The 22615-nt window shown below is 59.8% G+C and overlaps 3 protein-coding genes across 5 annotated transcripts in view; all 3 read left to right on the top strand.

The window, feature by feature from the left end:
- The window catches only part of PLEKHM2 (pleckstrin homology and RUN domain containing M2), a 40733-nt gene extending 38577 nt beyond the window's left edge, over positions 1–2156 (top strand). For both annotated transcript variants that reach the window (XM_082614499.1, XM_082614500.1), the window contains 3 exons: positions 199–378; positions 461–577; positions 1226–2156. In XM_082614499.1, the coding sequence (XP_082470625.1) occupies positions 199–378; positions 461–577; positions 1226–1363 (435 nt within the window). In that variant the 3' untranslated portion in view covers positions 1364–2156. The remainder of the gene's footprint in view (positions 1–198; positions 379–460; positions 578–1225) is intronic.
- A 1599-nt stretch (positions 2157–3755) lies between these two features.
- Positions 3756–7909, top strand: SLC25A34 (solute carrier family 25 member 34). Its single transcript, XM_082613865.1, has 5 exons — positions 3756–4319; positions 4948–5013; positions 5114–5266; positions 5625–5759; positions 6400–7909. The coding sequence occupies exons 1-5, from the start codon at positions 3900–3902 to the stop codon at positions 6580–6582; spliced, it is 957 nt and encodes a 318-aa protein (XP_082469991.1). The 5' UTR covers positions 3756–3899; the 3' UTR covers positions 6583–7909.
- A 583-nt stretch (positions 7910–8492) lies between these two features.
- TMEM82 (transmembrane protein 82) lies at positions 8493–21500 on the top strand. Of its 2 annotated transcripts, XR_014293388.1 has the most exons (7): positions 8493–8696; positions 8839–8911; positions 9113–9287; positions 9909–10326; positions 11489–11676; positions 19065–19137; positions 21463–21500. XR_014293388.1 is itself a non-coding variant. In XM_082613866.1 (6 exons), exons 1-6 carry the CDS (start codon positions 8597–8599, stop codon positions 12095–12097), a joined length of 1044 nt encoding a protein of 347 aa, XP_082469992.1. In that variant the 5' UTR covers positions 8493–8596; the 3' UTR covers positions 12098–12425. The 2 variants fall into 2 exon arrangements, 1 of the variants encoding a protein (XP_082469992.1); XM_082613866.1 differs by lacking the exons at positions 19065–19137; positions 21463–21500 and adding an exon at positions 12008–12425.
- Positions 21501–22615: the final 1115 nt, after the last annotated feature.

The following is a 22615-nucleotide window of genomic DNA, read 5'->3' on the forward strand; positions in this document are numbered from 1 at the left end:
GGTTAGGGCCGCCTGTGGCCTGACATTGCCACCATCACCCCTGTCGGCCCCTGTACTCCTGAGGTGGGCGGAGCCTGCCTGGCCTCTGGAGGGAGGGGCAGAGGGGCTGGCAGGCCCCTGACGCGGGGAGTCCTGGTGCAGACCAGCCCTGGAGAGCTCCAGCTTGCCCCTCCCCTCCGCTCTGCTGGTGCCTTTCAGGTCATCCCCCAGGGGGTAACTCCCAGCCCCTGCATCCCCTGCTGCCTGGTGATCACGGATGACCGCCTCTTCACGTGCCACGAGGACTGCCAGACCAGCTTCTTCCGCTCCCTGGGCACCGCCCAGCTGGCCGACATCAGCGCCGTCTCCACTGAACCGGGCAAGGAGTACTGTGTCTTGGTGAGCCGGGTGGGGGGCGATGGAGGCAGGCCCTGCCCAAGGAGCGCTGTGTCTGCTCACCTGGGGCCCCCGCTCTCCCCAGGAGTTTTCCCAGGACAGCCAGCAGCCCCTCCCACCCTGGGTCATCTACCTGAGCTGCACATCTGAACTGGACCGATTCCTGTCTGCACTGAACTCTGGGTGGAAAACCATCTACCAGGTACCCGACTGCCCAGGTCCCTGAGGAGTGGAGCCCTTCCCTAGGGAAAGGAGCCCCTGCACGGCTCAGACCGAGGCAGGAGTTGGGGGCCTAGGGCAGCACCACACTAGGAGCTCTGGGATGGACGTGAATGTGTAAAACCAAAGGGGCAAGACCCTGCCTCCCAGTGAGTGTGAGGCTAAAGCTAAGCACAGAGCCCAGGAAACGCCATTCCTGACCACCTCAGTTCCCATGAAAAAGCCGGCATTAAGTGCCTACGGTGGGGCTAGAGCTGTGCCCGGATGATGGGGGCACGGAGCTCAGCACCAGGCTGAGAGGGCCTCATCGAATGCCTGGACAGATCGCAGTCTGAGCGCGTGCTGGGCTGCCCCGCGGAAGCTCCGGACCAGCCCTGGGCGGAGTTCCACAGCCCGCCTCCCGGCCCCACCCCAAGCCCCCTCCTCCGAGAACCGGGGCCTTCCCTGGAAGGAGGCGGCTCAGGGAGCGTCACCCCGTTGGCCTGAGCCCCTCCTTGAGGAGCAGGAGATCTCAGCAGCGTGGATGTAGTTCCAGGGCAAGGTTACACCTGGTGCGGGGGGCACCCCACGGCCCCTCGGCTCCCTGGGGGCTCTTGGTACAGCCCTCAGGTTCCCTGCACGCCCCACACAGGTGGACCTCCCCCGTAAGGCCATCCAGGAAGCCTCCAACAAGAAGAAGTTCGAGGACGCCCTGAGCCTCATCCACAGCGCCTGGCAGCGGAGCGACAGCCTGTGCCGGGGCAGAGCCTCCCGGGACCCCTGGTGCTGAGGTGGAGCTGGCTGGCGTCCTGGAGGGGCCGGAGAGGGAGGCATGCGAGCGGCTGCTCGGGGCCAGGCTCCCACCCTCGTTCCCGGGCAGCAGAACCACCGAGTGGGGCTTGAGACAAGGTCTCCCTCCCAGGGATCCAGAATGGGTGCTCAACACCCTGGGCCTCCTGCCCGGCAGGCGGCAACTGGGAAGTGCTGGGGGCAGAGGGTCCGAGCCCTATGGGCTCTGCAGACGCACGGCCCCCTTCCCCGGGGCCACCGCCGCACCCCACGAGGGGAGCAGAAGGACTGGGAGGGCAGGAGCCCCTCTTCCTCCCCTGGGTCAGGGGCCCGGGCAGAGGCTTAGGCCGCCCTGGGGGCTCTGAGTGCCCGGCCATCCCTGTTCATGTTTGAACATTCACCCGGCTGGGAGGGAAGCTGGAACACCGCGGTCTCAGTGCATGTCTTCTCCTCACGAGCTCCATCCCCAAGCACACTGCTCCCTGCCTTCCAGGGCCCGGGGGGTTGCAGGGGGCCGGGATGGCCCTCCCTGGCTACCAGGAGGCCCTGCATGTCCACGGCCCCCTACCTCCCCTCCTCCAAACCTGGCAGTGCCTGTAGGACCCAGGGTTCAGGCCATCTCCTTTTGCCAGGAGCAAAGGGGAGGGACGAGGGCTTGGAGAGGAGCAAAGCCCACCAGCCTGTGTCCCCTGCCTGGCTGGCGCCAGGTCCTTCCCAAGAGGGCCCTCTGGGGGAAGGGGTCAGGTGGCCTGGGTTTTGTTTTTTAAAATAAAATAGACATGTTATATTGCCAAGACTTGTCACTGGCTCTTTTTGACCAGGATGGAGGTGAGGGATCTCCGGCGCCTCCTCTCAGGCCACTCGGCCCTTCGATCCTCATTCATTCCACAAATGCTCTTCCGTCAGATGCTCTGTGCCCACACCGGGATCCAGATCACTGGCGGCTGCCCCCCGGCACTCACTGTGTGGAGGAGTTCGGGCTCTGGGAGCTTCTTGGCTGGACCTTTGCCCTCCTTCCTGTTTCCTGCAGTGGCCAGGGGAGGGCAGCCACCAGCTCGAGTCCCAGGCCGTGGCTACGCTGCCAGGGCGGGGCACTCCTGCCTGCCGTGCCTCCCCAGCTCCGGGGGCTGAGTGCCGGCCACTCGGGATCAACCCGGGAGAATCCAAGCTGTCCCCAAGACCTCTTGTTAAGCTGCTACCCCGGGGCTGGCCGGAGGGTGCCCAGCCTGCCAGGCCTAGGAGGAGCTCTGCAGCCCTCAAGCCCCTCCGCACGGCGGCCTCCAGGGCCTCACAGCTGGGAGGAAAGGGGTGGACACCTGGAAGAAGCAGGTGTGGAGGCCACAGAGGTGGGGTTCTGGGCAGGGCGGCCCTGCCTCTGGTTCCGATTGGGACTTGGGGGATGCAGGGTGGCCCTGGCAGGAGAGAGGTACCATGGGGCAGAGGCCGAGGTGGGCACGGTGGTGCTGAGCAGCCTGGCACCTGACAGTAGTGCCCAGGGCTGGGAGGTCCCTTCTCACCAGGCACAAAGGTCCATTCCCGTGCCTGGGCCTCTGCTCCAGAGAACCACGGCCCAGGAGCAGCTCCCACCAAGAGGAGGGGCAGGCCTAGGGGGCAAGTGCGACCAGGTGAGCGACCAAAGCTACAAGGTCACTCCTTGAGACACAGTGGCCCTTATTTTTCCATCTCCTACCCACCCAGGGCCCCCAGGCAGGGGGGGATGCGGGCCGCCTACTACTGAGTGAAGCACCGTGATAGGCGTTCTTCACACATCTGTAATCCTCCAAAGAACCTCTGCGGTGGGTACCCATATCCCCATCTTACAGATGGAGAGACTGAAGCTCAGAGAAAGGAACTGACTTGCCCTGGGCACACATAATAGCAGCTCCTGGGACTCACAGGACTCCGGAGCCCTCTTCTGTCACTGACAGTGGGACCACAGACCGTGGGAGCCAGGCTGGAAGACTGAGGCCGGGAAAGGGGACGGCACACAGTGGCAGGGGTGCGGGGCGGGGTGGGGGTGGGGCAGCTGCTGAGAGGAGCCTCCCAAGCAGCTGCCTCTTGCCCAGGGCCCTGAGCTACAGCAGGACTGGCCAAGCCAGAGGGAGGGCATCAGCACCAGCCCTTTGCCCCAGGGCCAGAGGGAAGGCTGGAGGACCAGAGGGGCAGGAGGAGGCGTCTTGGCTGATTGGCACTTTCTGTCCCACCCCACCCCACCCCCACCCCCACCCCCCGCGTCTCCCTTGGGGCCCAGGTGACCTTTCGCCCAGATCCCAGGGTCCAGGCCCTCCCCCGCAGGGAGGTGTGGGGGACGTAGGCAGCTGGGATTGGTCCAGAGCCGGCGGGGGCGTGTCCCAGGCTCCCAGGAAGGAGCAGAGCAGGTGGACTCCCGAGATAGAGCCGCGCCGCCTGGCAGCAGCCGGCCTCTCTGCCCCGGACCTCTGCCCTCCAGACATGGCTCCAGGCTCCCTCGATCCCCAGCCCTGTGGCCCTGTGGGGGTGAAGACAGCCTAAGCACCGCCACCCCAGGGCCCGTGCCCATGCCCCTGACACGGGCACAGCCGGTCCCTGGCCCGGAGGCCATGGAGACGGTGGCTCCAGCTGTGGACCTGGTGCTGGGCGCCTCGGCCTGTTGCCTGGCCTGTGTCTTCACCAACCCCCTGGAGGTGGTGAAGACGCGGCTGCAGCTGCAGGGGGAGCTGCAGGCCCGGGGCACCTATCCTCGGCACTACCGGGGCTTTGTGGCCTCCGTCGTCGCTATCGCCCGTGCAGATGGGCTGTGCGGCCTGCAGAAGGGGCTGGCTGCCGGTCTCCTCTACCAGGGCCTCATGAACGGTGTCCGCTTCTACTGCTACAGCCTGGCATGCCAGGCCGGGCTCGCCCAGCAGCCGGGTGGCACCGTGGTGGCGGGCGCTGTGGCAGGGGCACTGGGAGCCTTCGTGGGGAGCCCTGCTTACCTGGTGAGTGCCTTGTCTCCATCTGCTCCCACCCTGGGACCCAGCTCCCATGGGGGCTCTGCAGCCTCCTGGGCTGGCCTCCGTGGGGCAGATGGGGTGGGGCTGCTCCCTGGGACATCCCTGCCCAGGCCTGGAATCTGCCCCTTGGTCCAGGGCACCAGGGCCTCGCCCTGAACCTTGCTCCCCTGGGGCCCCCGCCCCACTGGTCCTGAGCAGGGGAGGGGGCGGAGGGTGGCAGGAGGTGTGCTGGCTCAGGCCCACGTGGTCACTTGTCTTCCTGCGTGCCCTGCGCAGGTTAAGCATAGAGCTTCCATCGAGAGAGGGCCCCACATCCTAGCCTGGATGCTACATTCATCATCTCTCTTGGTCCCCAGAGCAGTCTTCCAAGGGTGAGCAGGCAGGCCGAGAGGTTAAGTAACTTGTCCCAGGTCACGCCCAGATGCAGACCCAAGCCGACTCCAGAGCCTCACCCCCAACCCTATTCCACACCCCCCATCCCGCAAAGCTGCAGGTGTGGGCTCAAGGAGGTCTGGGTGTCAGGGCCCGGGGAGGGGTGCCCTCAACACGCACAGCTCGTCCAGGCTCTTCTAAGTTTCCATCCCCAGGCCCTGTGTCACCTCTGCTCTCACAGGTCAAAACGCAGCTGCAGGCCCAGACGGTGGCCGCGATGGCTGTGGGACACCAGCACCCGCACCAGGTGGGGACCGTCACTCCCCGGAGCTTCCCCCGCTAGGTGGGCTGGATGGACCCCTGGGTGGGCAGGGGTTGCCCGGTGACCCTGTGCCCTCTCCCTGCAGAGCGTCCTGGATGCCTTGGGGACCATCTGGCGGCAGCGGGGCCTGGCGGGGCTGTGGCAGGGTGTGGGTGGGGCCGTGCCCCGGGTCATGGTCGGCTCGGCTGCTCAGCTGGCCACCTTCGCCTCCGCCAAGGCCTGGGTGCAGGAGCAACAGGTGAGGAGTGGGGGACACCCGCGCCCCTTATCGCGCCTCCACATCTCCAGCTGGACCCCATGCAGGGAAGCCCAGGGGGTGGTGACAGGCCCCTTAAGAAAGCCGAGGGCCCTGACTCTGCCCTCAGGGCCGTGATTCTGGCCCTCAGGTCCAGCGAGAGTGGAGAGTCCGCAGTGAACCCTCCAGCTGTAAAGGAGCTCAGGGCGGTGGGGGGTGGGGGTGGGGGAGTGGCCGGGGGGGCGTCATCTGCCCCCCTTTCCCTAGCTCTTCCAGCCCCAGGGCGCTGAGACGATGGGGTGGGCACCACGTGGGGGGGTGGAGGGCACTCCAGGGCTCAGCAGCCTGTACGTCCCCACAGTGGCTCCCAGAGGACAGCTGGCTGGTGGCCCTGGCCGGGGGCATGATCAGCAGCGTAGCTGTGGTCACAGTCATGACCCCCTTCGACGTGGTCAGCACGCGGCTGTACAATCAGCCTGTGGACGGAGCGGGCAGGGTGAGCAGGGGACAGAGTGGGGGAGGGCGTGGGAGCTGGACAGCATCCGCCAACACACACACACACACACACACACAGAGCCAGAGACACGGAGAAGTGTGACATACACACACACACATTAATTCGGCTTGTTTGCTGAACACCTATGTCCCCAGCATGTACTAAGCATTTTCACACCTGGATTCTATTCTGTCCTCACAACAACTTTCGTTCTCCTGATGAGGAGACTGGGGTTCAGAGAGATCAAGTGACTTGCCTGAGGTCACGCAGCCGGTAGGTGGGGGAGCCTGACCTGGAATCGAGTCCTGACCCCCCAGCCTCACAGATGCACAGGGGCCACCACGTACACTGGTGCAAGGTGTGCCCAACACAGAGGTGCCCTCCACGGGCTGAGTTAGCGGTGAAATCCACCTGCGTGCCACTAACCAAGCTGAGCCCCTGGCCTGGGGCTGTGGCTGCCTGGAGGAAGAGGCCCTTTTTTAACTTTCACAGCCCGAAGGGTTACTATTATGTGATTTGCCGAGCTTGGGGGAGTGCCCTTTCTGATGTGCCACAGAAGCCCGTACACACAGACGCACCCCATTGTGCCAGCCAGGGCCCCACGACGCCTGTAGTGATGTCTGCCCTGTGTTGTCCCCAGGGCCAGCTGTATGGCGGCCTCGCCGACTGCCTGGTGAAGATCTGGCGGCAGGAGGGCCCCCTGGCGCTCTACAAGGGTCTGGGCCCCACCTACCTGCGCCTGGGTCCCCACACCATCCTCAGCATGCTGTTCTGGGATGAGCTCCGGAAACTGGTCATGCGGGCCCAGCACCAGGGCAGCTAGGCGGCGTCCTTCACCCTGACACAGCTGGGCCCTTGGCAGGAAGCGACGGCCCGCTCCACCTGGGAATGGCCGTCCAGGAGCCCGCCCAGGCCCAGGCCCTGCCACAGGTTCAGGGAGCGTGTAGACAGCTGTGGTCAACCCAGCCCTGTGGCCCACCCAGGGCCAACGTATCTGCCCTGAATCACCACCCACTCTGTTCTCCAGAAAGCTTCTCTTCCCTCTCTGTCCTGGGTAACCTTATCTCATTGTTAAAATAACCACTTCAGGGTGTGAACATCGCCATGAGCTGGGCCAGTTACACGCGCCAGCTCGCTTAGTCCTCACACAGTACGAGATGGTAAAATGCTCTGTTACTGATTCGGAAGCGGGGGCTCAGAAAGGTGAAGTGCTTTGACCAAAGCCACACAGCTTTGAAGGGGCAGAGAACCCAGCTCTGCCCAGCCCAGACCTGTGCCCTTGGCAAGAGCCGGGACCATGGGTGCTGGGGTGCCCCTGAAGGATCACTGTACATGTGGGGAGGCCCTGGGGAGCACCGTGAGGCCGTAATGTCATCGTCTGTGTTAGACTGCCAGGGCCGCCGTCATAGAGGACCTCAGACTAGGCGGCTTAAACAACAGAACGTTATTTTCTCATAATCCTGGAGGCCAGATGTCTGATCAAGGTGTCGGCAGGGTTGGTTTCCTCTGAGGCCTCTCTTCTTGGCTTGTAGATGGCTGTCTTCTCCATGTCCCCACATGGTCTTCCCTCTGTGTCTGTGTCCTAGTCCCTTCTTATAAGGACACCAGTCATATTGGATTAGAATCCACCCTTAATGACCTCATGTTAACGTACTCATCAATACTTCCTTTGAGAATTGCTTTCTTTAGGACCCTGTCTCCAAAGTGTCACATACGGAGGTTAGAACTTCAATATATGAATCTGGGGAGGGGGAGGGGACACAATTCAGCGCATCAACTGAGGGCTTTTACTGAGGGTCTCCCAGGTGCCCAGGACTGTGGACATTTGCACAGATTCTCACGACAGTCCTGGAAGGTAGCGCTTGATGGTGCCCATTGTTCAGGTGAGCAGACTCAGGTCCCGGGAAAGGAAGTGACCTGCCCAAGGTAGTAGAGCTGGGCGGCCTCATCGCAGGCTCTTCCCCCACGCTGCAGCCGCCCTCCCACCATGGGCGTGTTCCTAAGGCCTGCACCGACGTTTGTGCCGAGAGGTCAAGCAGCCTGAACTACCTTCCCTGCCACACCCCATGTCTGCAAAGAGCTGCTCCCCAGGGGCAGCCCTACTGCACACTCCAAACCAATAAAGTTTTCTATTTTGTCTACTTCAACGACTCCCCTCTGATGGCAGCCTCAGTCTCCCGCCCCCTGAACCCACACCCTTAGCTCTCTCTCCTCCGTGTGAGAAAGGAGGATCCAAAAGAACTGGGGCGAGCCAGCCCCGCCCCTCAGGCCAAGTGAGGCCTGCCACCTAGTGGACACGGGGAGGATCGTCAAGGCGGGCTGCCCTACGGCGCAGGAGGGGAGGGCCCAGAGCTGGATCCCAGCCCCGGGCTGGGGCGGGAGAAACGCCCCCTTCCAGACCTTGGGCTGAGAGAGTAGAGCCTGACCTCAGGCTGTGGGGAGATCGAAGCCCCCCTTCCAGACCTTGGGCTGAGGGCGGGGACCCAGACCGGAGGCTGGGGGAGGGCAGAAGAGGCGAGGCCTGGGGCTTCAGGAAGGGATGGGTGGCAAGGCCCAGGGGTGGGTTGGTCTCTGAGCTGAGAAAAGCAGGACAGAGACCAGCCCACCCAGAGATGCCCCCCACCCCATGCTGCCCAAATGGGGAGCCCCTGGGCAGCGGTCTTAACCCAGCAGCCCAAAGGTTTAAGGCCCTGGCTCTCCTCCCCTCCCCTCTCCTCCCTTCCCCTCTCCTGGGCTTTTGACCCCTCCCAGCCCCTCCCCTCGCCTCCACCACCTTTGCCCGGTGGTGGTGACGTTGCGGTGTCTCTGGCGCAGACCAGGCCGGAGGCTGGGGCTGGATGCTGGCGGCCATGTTCTCCCTGCTGTCCCTCCCCTCCTGGCTCCCCAGCCTCCCCTCCCTTGAGTGGGGCTCCGGCCTCCTCGACGCCCTCCTGCAAGGTGAGCCCCTCCCCCATCCCCCTCAGCCCCGCCCCCTCCGGGGCACCAGCCCAGCGCAAGACGAGCCCCACCCACGTGCGTCTCCCACCGCCCCCTCCTCTAACCCTACCGAGCTGCCTACCCTCCCTACTAACCCCGTCAGGCCTCGTCGGGGCCTGCGGAGTCTCCGTCCTGAACAACCTCCTGAAGGTCTACTTCTTCGTGGGCTGTACCAAGTGAGTGCCCGCCTCCCCGGCCCCCTCCCAGCCCCCTGGAGCCCACACTGCATGCGACTCTGGCCTCCTCCGAGGGGAGGACTGGGAGGAAGAGACCACCCATCCCTTACCCCCAGGGTGTGGCTGGGGGCACCGGGACCCCCTCCAGGGACGAGGCTGGTAGTTCTGCCCCTCTGCCCCGTGCCCTCTCTGCCTCCACAGTGACCCGGAGCGGCAGCTTGAAAAGGAGCGGCTGCGGGCCCAGTGGGCCTCGCTGGAGACCGTGCACCTGGCAGGGCTGGCCCTGATCCTGACCGTCGTGGGGGTCCGGGTGGCCGCCCTCGTGGTGCTCGAGTTCTCCCTCCGGGCTGTCTCCATGCTGCTTTCCCTGGACAAGGTAAGACCACAAGCAGGTGGTGGGTGAGGATTGCCCGGCCCTGGGCCCTAGTTTTCACCCCCCAAATACAGGAAACTGGGCCGGTTGTCATCGCCAAAGCCGAGTCTCCACTCAGAGTGGACACCACCCCAGTCCAAGAAGATAACACAGCAGCTCCCGGATGTCGAGAGCTTCCCATGAGCCAGGCACCGTGCTAGATGCTTTGGGTGCATCATCTCATCCTCAGAACCACAGGGGGTAGAAAGTCTGCTGTGATCCCGATCTCACACATGGGAAACTAAGGCTTAGAGATGCTACGTGGCTTATCTGTGGCCAACAACCAGCAATAAGTAGAGTCGGGCTTTGAACCCAGGTCTCGAAGGCTTTGAGCCACCACCCTTCAGCAAGCAGATAGGTCCCAAGTAATAATCATGATTGAAATTAAGCTGAAAGAAATGATCCCAATAGGGCTTGACCTGAAGGCAATATTCCCTCTTCGGGAACGGCCCCTGAGGTTCCTTCAGGCCCCGGCCTCCCACAGAGTGGACCACCTGTACCTTGACACCCTCTGGGTCCCCGCGCGGTGAGGAGTGGCCTGAGCGCACACAATCGTGGCCCCTCTCTGCCACCTACCCCGCCCAGGGCGCCCGGGGCACCGAGAGGCTGCAGCTGTACCTACTGTGCCAGTACTCGCTGGGCTGCGGGCTGACCTGCAGCCTGAGCTTCCTGCAGGAGGGCGCCCCGCACCGCACGCTGAACCTGCTGTTGGGCCTGGGGCTGGCCGCGCTGCTCCACTCGGGCACCCGGCGCCTCCGCCGCCACGTCTGCCAGCTCTATGAGCTGCACAGCAGCCAGCGCTACTGTGGGGTCTGCCTGGGCCTGCTGGCTGGCGCTCGTGGCCTCCCCCGGCTGCTGGGCCGCGCCCTGGCGTTGACCTTTGCAGTGGGCAACATGGCAGCCGTGGCCCTCCTCAACCGGGACTTCCTGACCACCTCGGAGGCTGTGCGCTTCTGGATGCCGCTCACCATCTGCTACACCCTGCTGGTCATCTACATGCAGGGTGAGGGTCGCGGGCGGCAGTTCATTCACTCGACACTCATATCCCACCGTCTGACCCAGGCCCAGCGCTGTGCTAGGCCCTGGGGAGGCTGACGACACTCACACCCTGCCCCTGCCATCCCAGAGCACCCAGCCTGCTAGCAGGGGCCATGCAGTGGGGCAGCTCAGATAAGGGTGCAGCGTGCAGGGGGAGCCTGGAGACAGAGTACTTGAATTGGGCCTTGAAGGATAAGCAGGAGCCCCTGGGAGAGATGAGGGAGCAAAGGAGATCCTGGCAGGGGGAACCATAAATGCCAAAGCCCAGAAGTGAGACAAGAGGCAAGTGGAGCGGATGAGGTTGGCTGGGTTCACAGGGGCCTGATGGAGAGCTGTTATCATCCTGGCAAGGCAGTCTGAGGAGAAGCCATAGCAGGGTTTTAAGCAGGGGAAAGTGACCTGCTCAGATCTGGGCTCTAGGAGGAGCCACCTGGCTGCAGGGTAGGGATGGGGTGGAAGAGTCAGGACAAGGAAGGGCAGTCAGGCAGGCAGAGTAGCAGGTGCAAAGGCCCTGAGGTGGGAATGAACCTAGCATGCTTGGTGAAAACTTGGATCGCTGGGGCTAGAGAGCAAGGGAGACCAACTCAGAGATGAGATGAGGTCGGAGAGGGGACTCCGGTCACATGGGGCAGGACCTCACAAGGTGAGGAGTTTGGAGTTTACTCCAAATGCAGTGGGAAATCCTGGGAGGATTATAAGCAGAGGAATGATTTCATCTCGTTAGTGTGTTGAGAAGGCTGCCGGCTGCTGAGTACACGCTGAGTTGTAGGGTCAAGATCAGAAGACGGGAGCCCAGTGAGGAGCCTGCTGTGAGAGATGAAGGGGGCTGGGACCCAGATCTACTTGGTAGGAAGAGCTCATAGGGCTTCCTGATGGACCAGACAAGGGAGTGCAGGAAAGAGGAGTCAGGACGACTACTGTCCTGACTGCAGGGGGAGACTGGGGGTGGGCAGTGAGGCCTGGGAGGAAGAAGCGCCCTTGTAGTTGCTCGGAGTGGGGCTGCCTGGGGAGGGGAAGGCACGCGCTGAGGAAAGCGGGAGGGGGAGCTGGGGGGTCCAGGCAACCGACTCAGCTGGACCTCAGGGCAGGCAGACAGGCAGCCGGTGACAGGGACCGTGTCTCTGCAGAGGAGCAGCAGCGGCATCCCGGCCTGCAGAGCCAGGTCCAGACGGTGCTGGTACGCATGTGCGGCCTCTTTCTGCTGTTGCTGACCGTGGGCCGTTGGCTGGACCTCGTGGGCATCCTCACCTCCCTGCTGGGCGAGTTCTGGTGCCTGCTGGGCACCCGCACCCTGTTTGATCTTTGCCAGATACAGGTGGGCACCCCCTCCCTGAACGTGCCCCAGACACTGAAGCCCCACTCCAGACAGCCCTGGGAGCCTCGACAAGGTTTCAGAAGAGCCGGGGTGACCTCCCTTGGGGTGGGGGTCGGAGGCAGCTGGAATCCCCTCTCCCACCTGGGGTTAACTTTTGACCCCTCGGTAGCCAGGGTCACTAGGAGCGGGGCGGGCGCCCCCCACCCTATCCAGTGCCCCTGAGGACCCCGAACGGGAAGAAGGTCCTGAAACTCTCAGAAGGCTGAGGCCCCCCTGCGGGATGGGGGAATTGAGTGGCACCATCCATCCCTTCCTCCCTGCCTGCCCTCAGGATTTTCCATCCCAGAGGCCTTCCGCGTCAGCTCCAAGCCAGCCCCGGCCCTCGGCACCTGCCCAGCCCCAGGGGACGGCCCCCTCCTGACTTACCTCAGCAGGGACCTGGAGTCTCTCAGAGCTGCCCAGGCTCACCTGGAGGCCTTGACCCCAGGATGCTGCCTGGCGGCAGAACGGCAGGGCTGCCCCCCACCTGGAGCACTGGGGGCCCCTGGGAGGGAGGGGAGGATTTGGGGCTGGGCCCCTCAGAGGGTAGGGACGCATGGAGGCTGCTGGGTTAACCCTCTTTTTCTCAGGGTGGGCAATGGATACAGCCCCTCAGCCCTGCCTTCCCGGAGCGTTGGGGGGTGGGGAGAGATTGTATCCTCAGAATGGCTTCCCCCTTTACCAGCCTCCCTTGCCCTTTCCACAAACAGTAAAGGCGATTCTCTCAGATTTGTCTCAGAATCATGAACACACAGAGAGGTGAAGAGGCTCTTCTAAGGCCACAGAGCTCTCCAACTGAGGCAGGCTCCTGGGATATGGGCCAGCTGGGTCCCTGGGGTTCAGGAATTTAATATTGATGTGGCTGAGGACATGACAGGGATGCAGTGGCGTGGATGGGCACATGGTCTGGGACTCACCTGCTTCTTGGGTGGATGATGCCCGCATCCTGTCCCATCCTAGGCTAAGAAACAACTGGAGGGAGTATGATGCCTAGGCCTCTGTTGGTGCCCTTGGTCCCCAGCCTCTGACCCTGACACGAGGATCCTTCCCATCTCAGCCCTGTTCAGCCTTGTATCCCCTGCAGGGCCCAGCTCACGAAGGCCACAGAGTATGTGGGAAAAGGTTGGGTACCAGCTCCTCTGCTTACCTGCTGTGTGGCCTTGGGTAGGCCACTGCCCCTCTCTGAGCCTGTCAGAAGAACAACTACCATGTGTTGGGCAGTGCACTGAGCACTTTTATTATCTCATTTCATTTTAACATCAGCCCCAAGAGGCAGGTACTCTTATCCCTTTTTAGATTCAGAAACAGGCTCAGAGAGAGTAAGTAACTTGCTCAAGGACACACAGCTAGTTAGTGGCAAGGCAGGATTTGAATCAGGTAGCCTGACCTGCAGAGTTCAAGTGCTGTGCATGTTCCCTGCTACCCACTTCCTTTTTTTTTTTTTTTTTATTGCGGTATGCAGGCCTCTCACTGTTGTGGCCTCTCCTGTTGCGGAGCACAGGCTCCGGACGCGCAGGCTCAGCGGCCATGGGTCACGGGCCCAGCCGCTCCGCGGCATGTGGGATTTTCCCGGACCGGGGCACGAACCCGTGTCCCCTGCATCGGCAGGCGGACTCTCAACCACTGCACCACCAGGGAAGCCCGCTGCTACCCACTTCTTGTTGAAGAATTGGGGCCAGGGAAACTAACAGAGGTGGGCATAAAAAATATGGCAGGTCCATTCCTGGTAGGTTCTGGAATGTTGTTCCCACCACCTTTTGTCCAGGTTAGCCTGAGGCTCTACCCACACCCATGTTCTCCTGGCCCAGGCACCCAGCCCACAAGGCAGTTTGTGTCCATGGGGATTGAGGGCCCCAACTCAGAGGCCCTTTCCCAGGAGGGACCCCATAGAGCAAAGGAAGCTGCCAGCCAGGGGGCTTCCAAAGGGGTTGAGAGGGTCAAGTTGTCTGGGAGAGGCAGGGGAGGCACCAGGGAGGAGGTGGGACCTGGAGAAGGTTCTTCGAGGATTCCAGGCTCTAATGGGTCCCACTTCTCAGCAAAGCCCACCGTGGTCACCCAAAGTCTGCTGCTTTGGAGCAGACAGAGTCTGGCCTAAGATTCCACTCCCCACCCTGGGTGCACCTGAGATACAGGGACAGGCTGGCCCCAAGGCCGGACAGGGCGGTTTCAGCTCATTCCTCCAGGAATGGCCACCAACAGACAGTTGAGCTCAACTTCTGATCCCCTGCTCTCCATCCCACCCCCAGGAGGGGCCTTTCAGCTGCAGAGTAACTGAGGTGGGGGAAGTGCCTGTGGATGCCCCTCCCCCAATACAGAACCCCGCCCCCCTCTGCCTGGGAGTGTGCTTGGTTCCCTCTGGGCAGGAAACTTGCCCCAGTCTAGGAGGAAATGGCTCAGTTAGGTGAGCACAAGGCCAGCGCCTTGCCAGAGCCAGACTGGACACCGGGTTCCAACTCGGGCCTGATGTTTTTGCTGGAAGGTTCCCTGGCCTCCCAGCCCCCCCCCCCCCCCACAGCCCGGGACCCGGTGCGGCCAGGGCTGGGAGGAGATTGGACTTGGCAGTCCTTTCCTTTTTATGGGCACAGGGACTGTTTTCCAAACAAAAATTGGGCCACGTGGGCTGGAATAGTATTCTTTTCTTATCTATTAAATTATTTTTGTGAAAAATCTGAGAAGGGTATAAAAATTAGATCACTCTAGTGAGCCCTACCAAACAGAGAACTAGGCCTGAAGTCCAGAGGATAGAGGAAATCGAAAAGGTATGGTCTGCAACGGGCATGAAGCTGAACTTGTTCTGCCACAGACCATGAGATCCCAAATTCTGGGCCCAAAACAGCATCCTTCTGAAGAGGTGGGAAACCCGAGCCCCAGTCCCTGCTAAGAGGGAATGGTACCTCTGAAGAACCTGGGATTGGGGTGAGCCTTCCTCCTCCCTCCTGAGCCCCTGCACCTGTGGGTGTTCTGAGCTATGGCATTGTCCCTCTTGATGTCCTGCATTCCCTCCCCTATTACTGAACATCTGCATGGGGCGAGGCTCTGGGGCAAATACTGAGGATGAGCAAGATGCACAAGTAGCAACTGGTGCCGGGAAAAAAAAAAAAAAAGTTGGGTATGGGGATAGAGTGACAGGGGTGAAGGAGGGTGTATTTGTTATCTACAGCTATGTAGCAAATGACCCTGAAACAGCAGTGTAAAACAACAGACACTTATTGTCTCACTTTTTCTGGGGGTTGGGAATCCAGGTGCAGCTTGGCTGGGTCTTCTGGCTCAGAGTCTCGCAGGCCACAGTCAAGGTGTCACCCAAGGCTGTGGTGTCATCCTAAGGCTCGACTGGAGCAGGATCCACTTCCAGTCTCACTCACATTGCTGTTGGCAGGATTCAGTCTATAATGGACTAGTGGACGGAGGGGCTCAGTTCCTCTCTGGCTATTGGCCAGGGTCTCCCTCAGTTCCTTGCCACGTGGGCCTCTCCATAGGGCAGCCCACGACATGGCAGCCAGCTTCCCTCTGTGATGCAAGTCAAGGAGACAGACAGAAGATGAGCAGGACAGAAGTCACCGTCTTTGTAACCCCGTGTTAAAAGCGACATCCCACTCTTTTGCTGTATTCTATGGGTTAGAAGCAAGTCGCTGGGTCTAGCCCACCCTTTAGAGAAAGGGATTACACAAGGGCATGGCAGAGGGTGGGGGTCCTCAGGGGACCATTTTAGAAGCTGCCTTCCACAGAAGGCTTCTTTGAGGAGACCTGAATGGACTGCAGGAGCAGGCCAAGTGGAAAGCTGAGGGAAGAACACCCCAGGCTGAGAGAACGGCACAGGTAAAGGCCCTGAGGTGGGAACAAGCTGGGAGAATCCAGGGACAGCAGGAAATTTAGCATGGCTGGAGCATCACAGAGAGGATGGAGTGGCAGGAATGAGGTCCCAGAGGTGGACAGGGACCAGGTCGCTCAGGGCCACAGCCAGCATTAGGAATTTATTCCCCTGTGATGGGCAGCTAGTAGAGGGTTTGCACATGGAGGTGACATAATCTGACTTTTACGTTTTTATTTTATTTATTTTTATTTATTTATTTATTTATTTTTGCGGTACGCGAGCCTCTCACTGTTGTGGCCTCTCCCATTGCGGAGCACAGGCTCCAGACACGCAGGCTCAGCGGCCATGGCTCACAGGCCCATCCGCTCCGCGGCATGTGGGATCTTCCCGGACCAGGGCACGAACCTGTGTCCCCTGCATCAGCAGGCGGACTCTCAACCACTGCGCCACCAGGGAAGCCCTGACTTTTACGTTTTTAAAGGATTCCTCTCCTTGCTGTTTTTAGAATAGACAGTGTAGAAACAGTAAACCAGTTTGAAAGCATTTGAAACAACCCAGATGAGAGCACAGGGGCGTGTACCAGGGTGGTGGCCGTGGAGGTGGCCAGGGTGGTTGGATTCTGAACATGTTTTTTTTTTTTTTTTTTCGGTATGCGGGCCTCTCACTGTTGTGGCCTCTCCCGTTGCGGAGCACAGGCTCTGGACGCACAGGCTCAGCGGCCGTGGCTCACGGGCCCAGCCGCTCCGCGGCATGTGGGATCTTCCCGGACTGGGGCACAAACCCATGTCCCCTGCATCGGCAGGCAGACTCTCAACCACTGCGCCACCAGGGAAGCCCCCTGAACATGTTTTGAGAGATTGATAAAATTTCCTGGTCAGTTAGATGTGGGCTTGAGGGAAAGAGAGGAATCCTGGGAACTCTTTGCTTTGGGACCTGAGCAACTGGGTGAATGAGATGAGGGCCTCCAGGGACAGAGCAGGGCTACCCCAAGCAGGTGTGGTCAGCATCAGTGGAGGGTCCAGGTGTTGTGAGGTGTGTGACGTGGCCTGGAGTTCAGAGAGACCTCTCTGAGAAAGAGCTGCAGAAACCAGTCCTGAGGGTTGAGGGGGAGTTCCCAGGACATGGGGTGGTGGTGAAGCCCAGGTAGGTCTCAAGGCTCCTGAGTGGGCTGAGGGATGGGGGAGGGGTCGGGTCAGTGTGGCTGGAGCCGAGGAGGCAACGGGCACAGTGGCGGGAGATGCTGTCACGCCTGGAAGTGGGCTGGGGCCAGATCGCCAGGACAGGGGAGGGGTTTCGCATTTTCCCCAAGAGCGGTGGGAGCCACAGAAGGGGTATCGGGGCCTGTGGTGCCCACGTGCTGCTTTAGCGAGATGGCCTGGCCGGCTTGGAGAGTGGATTGCAAGGAGGAAGAGCAGGGCGCATCCAATTTTAAGGGTCTCCTTTAGGGACTTCCCTGGCGTTCCAACGGTTAGGACTCCGCACTTCCAAGGCAGGGGGCGCAGGTTTGATCACTGGTCAGGGAACTAAGGTCCCACATGCCGCATGGTGCCAAAAAGAAAAAAGAAAGGGTCCCCTTTAGAGAAAAGAATACAAAATTCATATGAAAGTGAATATTGATTGAGAATGAGAAAGAAAAGCAGGACGAGCTGCTGGAACCTTGGAGATTTGGGTCCTTCCTCTGACATCTCTGTGGGCAGTTTGCCAGGAACACTTAGAGAGAAATGTTTCCTGAGCGTAACCTGGCTGCTCCTCCCTCCTAGAACACTTCATTACTTCCAGAGACCCCCAGTCCTCACAGGGGCCGTGCAAGTGAGAGGCCTGAGCATAAGTTTCGTTAACTTCACAGTAAGCCCACCTCTGCAGAAGAGAGAAGTGGGGAGGCCGGCGAGGGGCCCTGGCAGGGTCTAGGCCACATTACACTTCATCAAGGAGGCGTCTCAGGGATGGGGGTCCTCACTGCCAGAGAACAGTGAGGTGTTGGATAGATGCTGCCAGGGGTGGAGGCTTGCAGTGAAACGGGAGCTCAAGGAGGGGCCTGGGGTCAGTGGGGGAACGGGGCCCTGCCCCTGGCAAGCAGCCGAGGGCTTGGGGCAGGCCCAGGGACCCTCCCAAGTGAGTGATGCCAGGACTTCCTTTCTTCTGTCCACAGAAGGGGCTCTGACCTTCAAGGCCTGGGTCAAGGAGGGGCCTTTCCAGCCCACTGAGACTCACGCCCCCCCGTGGCCACCCCACACGTCCCGCCCCTCACCGTGAAGCCTGTGCGGGTGTGCTTAGTTGAGGGGGGCCCGTGGGAACCAGGGGGTCCGGCCAGAGCCAGCTCAGGACACTGGACCGGGAGGGGATTAAGAGCCAGATGTTGTTGTCATGGCCAGGTCTAGAGGCCAGGCCCTGCCTGGCCCAAGTGGACACAGGCTTGGGGCCTGAGAGTGGGGAACTCCTTGTGGCTGTAACTGTGGCTTGGTTACTCCCTACTTGGTTTTTGAACAGTTCCCTACACACTTGGCCTGTTTAGTAAAAGGGCTTGGAGATAGACTACATGGGCTTGAAAGAAGCTTCCTAACGGAGATGACCCTGAGCAAGTTACTCTCTCTGTGCCTCAGTTTCCCCACTTGTTGAGAGGACTGAACAGGTTGATGGAGGTAGGGCACTTAGACCGGAGCCTGACTGTGGCCTCTAGTGCGCTCTGCATCGCTCCCTCCCCACAGGGGACTGCAACTCAGTCTCGGCCAAGCCCTTCTGATGTGAAGGGTCAATGAACACAGCTGAGTAAGAGGGACTGGGAAGGAGGCACTGGCTCAGGCGGCAGAAGCAGGAATGGATCTCCACGAAGGAAGAGAATGAAGAGGTCTCCCGCCTCCCCGTTTTGTCCACCAGACCGCTCCCCAGGTAGAGGAAGAAGAAGCACGTTTGCATTTTGTTTGCAAAGAGCTGCATGAGGAATTATAAGCCTGAGCTCCATATTTTTCTTTTCTTTCTTTTTTTTTTTTCCGTATTTTTCTTGCATTATTTTCCCCCAGCCTTCAGGACGACCTTGTAAGGAGTTGATTGTTCTTTTCTCTATCTTCCCGGAGAACGCTCAAGGTTCAGAGAAATTAAGTGACTTGCTCGAGGTCACAGAGCTTATAAGTGGGGGAGCCAACATCCAAATTCAAGTGGGTCTGACTCCAAAACCCAGGCTTCTTAACGGCTCACTACCCTTTACTACTTCTCATGTGATTTGCATATGCAGCTACTTAAGACCCCCTACTCTTACTCCTGCATTTCATCAGAATTACTGAGACCCTACTATGTGCCAAGCACTGTGCTGGGTGCTGGAGACATGGAGAATAATAAGACACAGCCCTGCTCCCAGTTTGGTGGGTAAAGCATATTGGTTCAACCCAGCAGCCTTGAAATGAATCCATAGGATTGACATGAGTCCTGACACCTGGAGGAATCAGGGCAGGCTTCTCAAAAGTGACAGTGGTGCAGAGTTTGGAGGAAGAGATGATCCAGACCCGTGCAGTCTCACCAATATTCCTCATGACTTTGCTTTCAGCAACAGAAATAATTTTAACTGGTTGAAGAAAAATGAAGAAAAAAGAGAATGCGTTGGCGCCTGAGATCCAGAGGTAGGACTTCAAGCATGGCTGGATCCAGCAGCTCTGATGTAATCAGTTATCTCTCCTTTTTTAAAAAAATAAATTTATTTATTTTACTTATTTACTTATTTATTTATTTTTGGCTGCATTGGGTCTTCGTTGCTGTACACAGGCTTTCTCTAGTTGCAGCGAGCGGAGGCTACTCTTCGTTGCGGTGTGTGGACTTCTCATTGCAGTGGCTTCTCTCGTTGCAGAGCACGGGCTCTAGGCACGCGGGCTTCAGTAGTTGTGGTTTGCAGGCTCAGTAGTTGTGGCTCGCGGGCTCTACAGCACAGGCTCAGTTGTTGTGGCGCACAGGGTTATTTGCTCCGCAGCATGTGGGATCTTCCCGAACCAGGGCTCGAATCCGTGTCCCCTGCATTGGCAGGCGGATTCTTAACCACTGTGCCACCAGGGAAGCCCATTATAGATTTGGGTCTCCTTCTCTATCATCTTTGCCCTGCTGTCCTCTGTCTTGGTCCAAGTGTTGGCATAAATGGTGCCAAGCTTGCATTCCTGTCACCCTGGAAAAATACTGCCTCTTTCTACATAGTTCCAGCCAGGCATTGAGAGTGGGAGTGAGTTTCCCAAAGAGAAATTGGGTGCTGCTACCAGAATCCGAGAAAGTGATGCTAACTGACAGGAACCGTGATATGCCTTGGATTCTCCAGCAGAACCAAGTCTTCCTTCCCTTCAGCACTTGTGTCCATCTCACTATAATTTCCCCAAACCTCTGTCCTCTATATGATGGGAAGAGGAAAGCAACTCACCTGAACACCTACTAAGCACCAGGAAAATTCATCCCAACAAATCCTCACAAAGCCACAGGGAGGTTCTGCTATCCCAGGTTCACAAGAGGAAACTGAGGCTCAGAGAGAAGTGACTTGCCCAGGGTAACAGGCTGGCATGTGAGAGAGCTGCGGTCACTCACAGATGCTGATGTTACTCATATCTGTGCTTGCCCCCCTCCCCCTGCAACCTGCCCCTGCTACAGCTTGTGGGAGCCCCCACTTCCCTGCACTGCTGCACCCCTGCCCAGCCCCTAGCACAGTAGGTGCTCAGGAAACAAGTGTTGAACTGACCTGACTTCAAGCAGGCAGAGTGGACGATGGGGGGAGGGGTAGGAGCAGAACCGGGACAGGGAGGCCCAGGGGGGGTTCTGAGGCTGTTTGCCAAGCAGTAGACCCCAACCCGGGTGTATAATTTCAGCTCCACACGTGGGCACCCCTAGGCTAGGACTGACAGTTCTGCTCTGACCTGGCCCAGGCGGAGCCTGTCCAGGGGAAAGGCAATTGGACCAATGGATGCTTCCCCACCTTGGGGTCACCGGCTCCCTGGGGGCTGCAGCTCAGGGAGCCTCAGAGGAAAAATCACAGAGGGGAGGACACCTCCATGCCACTCTCCCCAGGCTTGTCACTCTTCTTGGATCTAGCTGCAGAGCAAAGGGACCCTGTGAGCAGAGAGCTCTAGAAGCCAGGTGAGAGTGACGTGGGAGCAGCCGGCACCACCACTGGTGGGGCACCAACTCTGGACCAGGCCCTGGTGTGCCCTTTCCCTGCCTCTGTCCCCAGCAGCTCCGCAGAGGGGAGCTTTCATGTCTTCATTCGAGGGCAATCAGTCCAGCTGCCCCATGTTACAGGTGAGGAAACAGAGCCTCCGAGAGGGAAGGAACTTTCCAAGGTCACAGCCAGCACCAGGATGCTAGGAGTTAAGCCTAAGCCTGACCCCAAAGCCCATGTTTTCCCTACTGCCTTCCTCTCCCTGGAATGCCCTCCCCCATTCCTCTTGTGGCTGGTTCCTCCTATCTCCTCCCAGAGAGGCCTGCCCGAGCCCCACCCACACCCCTTATTCTGTCTCAGCCCCTTGCCCGTTCCTTTATAGCACACATCACCACTGGTAATTATATTCATTTTTCTTGGGAGTTCCCTGGCGGTCCAGTGGTTAGGACTCAGCGCTTTCACTGACTGCCAGGGCCTGGGGTTCAATCCCTGGTCGGGGAACTAAGATCCCGCAAGCCAGCCGAGGACACAGTAGGTGCCCGACTGCTCTGTGGGCAGTAGGTGCCATGTTCCCCAGCACACTGGACAGCAGAAAATATCCCCACTGCCCTGGATCTTGCCCTTGTCTCCCACCCCTTCCCTGCCACCCAGGGTCTCAGCTGCCGCGACCCTAATAGAAAATTGAGCCCCCTTGCTCAGGGGCTTGGCAGAAAGCTGCTCGAGCCTGGCAGGACAGGATGGGGGGAGCAGGGCCTCTGAGCTGGCAGACAAAGGGCGTGTGTTCTCATCCAGTGCACTTCCTGGGTTTCCATTGCAGGAAGCCGGGCACCTGCTAAGGTGACACCGACACCAGGGCTGGTGCGGGAGTCCCTTGTCCAGGACGCTCCTCTCCACCCTGGAGCAGCGGCAGAGGTGGGACAAGCGACCAGGGGTGTTGGACAGCCGGTAAGTGGTGACAGCTGGACCTCACATACCCCTTGGACCTTCCCCCTTCCCAAGCCAGTCTTAGCCCAGAGCAGGTGTGGGGAGGCCTGGCTCCTAGGTGGAATCGCTGTGACCTTAGACAAGGCTCCAGATCAACCTTTCGGTGCCTCATTGTCCCACCTGGAGTTGCGGTAGGTGGCTCAGGGGTGTATCATGGAGGAGAGGGAGGGCAGCTCCATTTTTATTTGTTTTAAATAAGCTTCTGGGTCACAAAGCACTTAAAAAGGGGGTCCTATGGCTGAAAGTGTCTGAAAACCGCTGGATCGCACTTCCTCCTTAGGGTCCTTCCTGTGGCTGACGTCCAGTGGTTCCCTCCTTCCTCCTGGGGGAAGGCATAGGGATCTTGCTCTGAGCAGTGCTGCAAAGGGAAGTGACCTTGCCAAGCTGGAGAATGAGCCTGAGCAGGGGCTCAGGCAGCCTTGAGTGTGAACCTCCCTCTGCCAAAAAGCGAGGGAGTCACTTCTCTTCCCATCTTGAAGGGTGGCAGTTGTACCAGCCCCTGGGACCGCAGGGCAATGTGTGTGCCCCGGGGCACCCGCTGGTCTGGGTTTGAATCCAGCTCTTCCACTTGCCTCTTGTGTGACCTTGAGCCTCTCTGAGCCTCAGTTTCTTGTCTGTGAAGCAGGGATAATCAGCCCTTTCCCATAGGGCTCTCCCGGGGATTAAATGGAAAGGTGTGTAGGCCGAGCATCAGATAGAAAGCCCCTATAAACGGCAGCTACTGTTATTTCTGTTGTTATTGTAGAGTGGCTGAGAGGATCGAATGATAAAAGGGATGACAAGGGGGACGGGAGCGGTGACAAGACGTAGGTGAGGGATTTAAGGAGGCAGGATGAGAAGGAGGAGCGCGGGACACGGTGTCCAGCTCCCCCCCAACCCCCACGAGTGTGGGCCCCACAAGAGCAGCCCCGGAGCCTCCCCGCCAGCACGACTGCAGCTTTGGGCCCGCAGAGGGGAGCCGGACCCTGCCTGGCCGCCCCACAGAT

This window comes from Mesoplodon mirus, assembly GCF_964341445.2.
Source record: "Mesoplodon mirus genome assembly, chromosome: 3".
NCBI lineage: Eukaryota > Metazoa > Chordata > Mammalia > Artiodactyla > Ziphiidae > Mesoplodon > Mesoplodon mirus.

Bases quoted from the DNA above. Each gene is read 5' to 3' on its own strand.
- SLC25A34 (XM_082613865.1), top strand. From the start codon at position 3,900: ATGCCCCTGACACGGGCACAGCCGGTCCCTGGCCCGGAGGCCATGGAG. The intron at 5,267-5,624 runs GTGAGGAGTGGG...ACGTCCCCACAG, and splicing joins CCTGGGTGCAGGAGCAACAG to TGGCTCCCAGAGGACAGCTG. The intron at 5,760-6,399 runs GTGAGCAGGGGA...TGTTGTCCCCAG, and splicing joins CTGTGGACGGAGCGGGCAGG to GGCCAGCTGTATGGCGGCCT.
- TMEM82 (XM_082613866.1), top strand. From the start codon at position 8,597: ATGCTGGCGGCCATGTTCTCCCTGCTGTCCCTCCCCTCCTGGCTCCCC. The intron at 8,697-8,838 runs GTGAGCCCCTCC...TAACCCCGTCAG, and splicing joins CCTCGACGCCCTCCTGCAAG to GCCTCGTCGGGGCCTGCGGA. The intron at 11,677-12,007 runs GTGGGCACCCCC...GCCTGCCCTCAG, and splicing joins TTGATCTTTGCCAGATACAG to GATTTTCCATCCCAGAGGCC.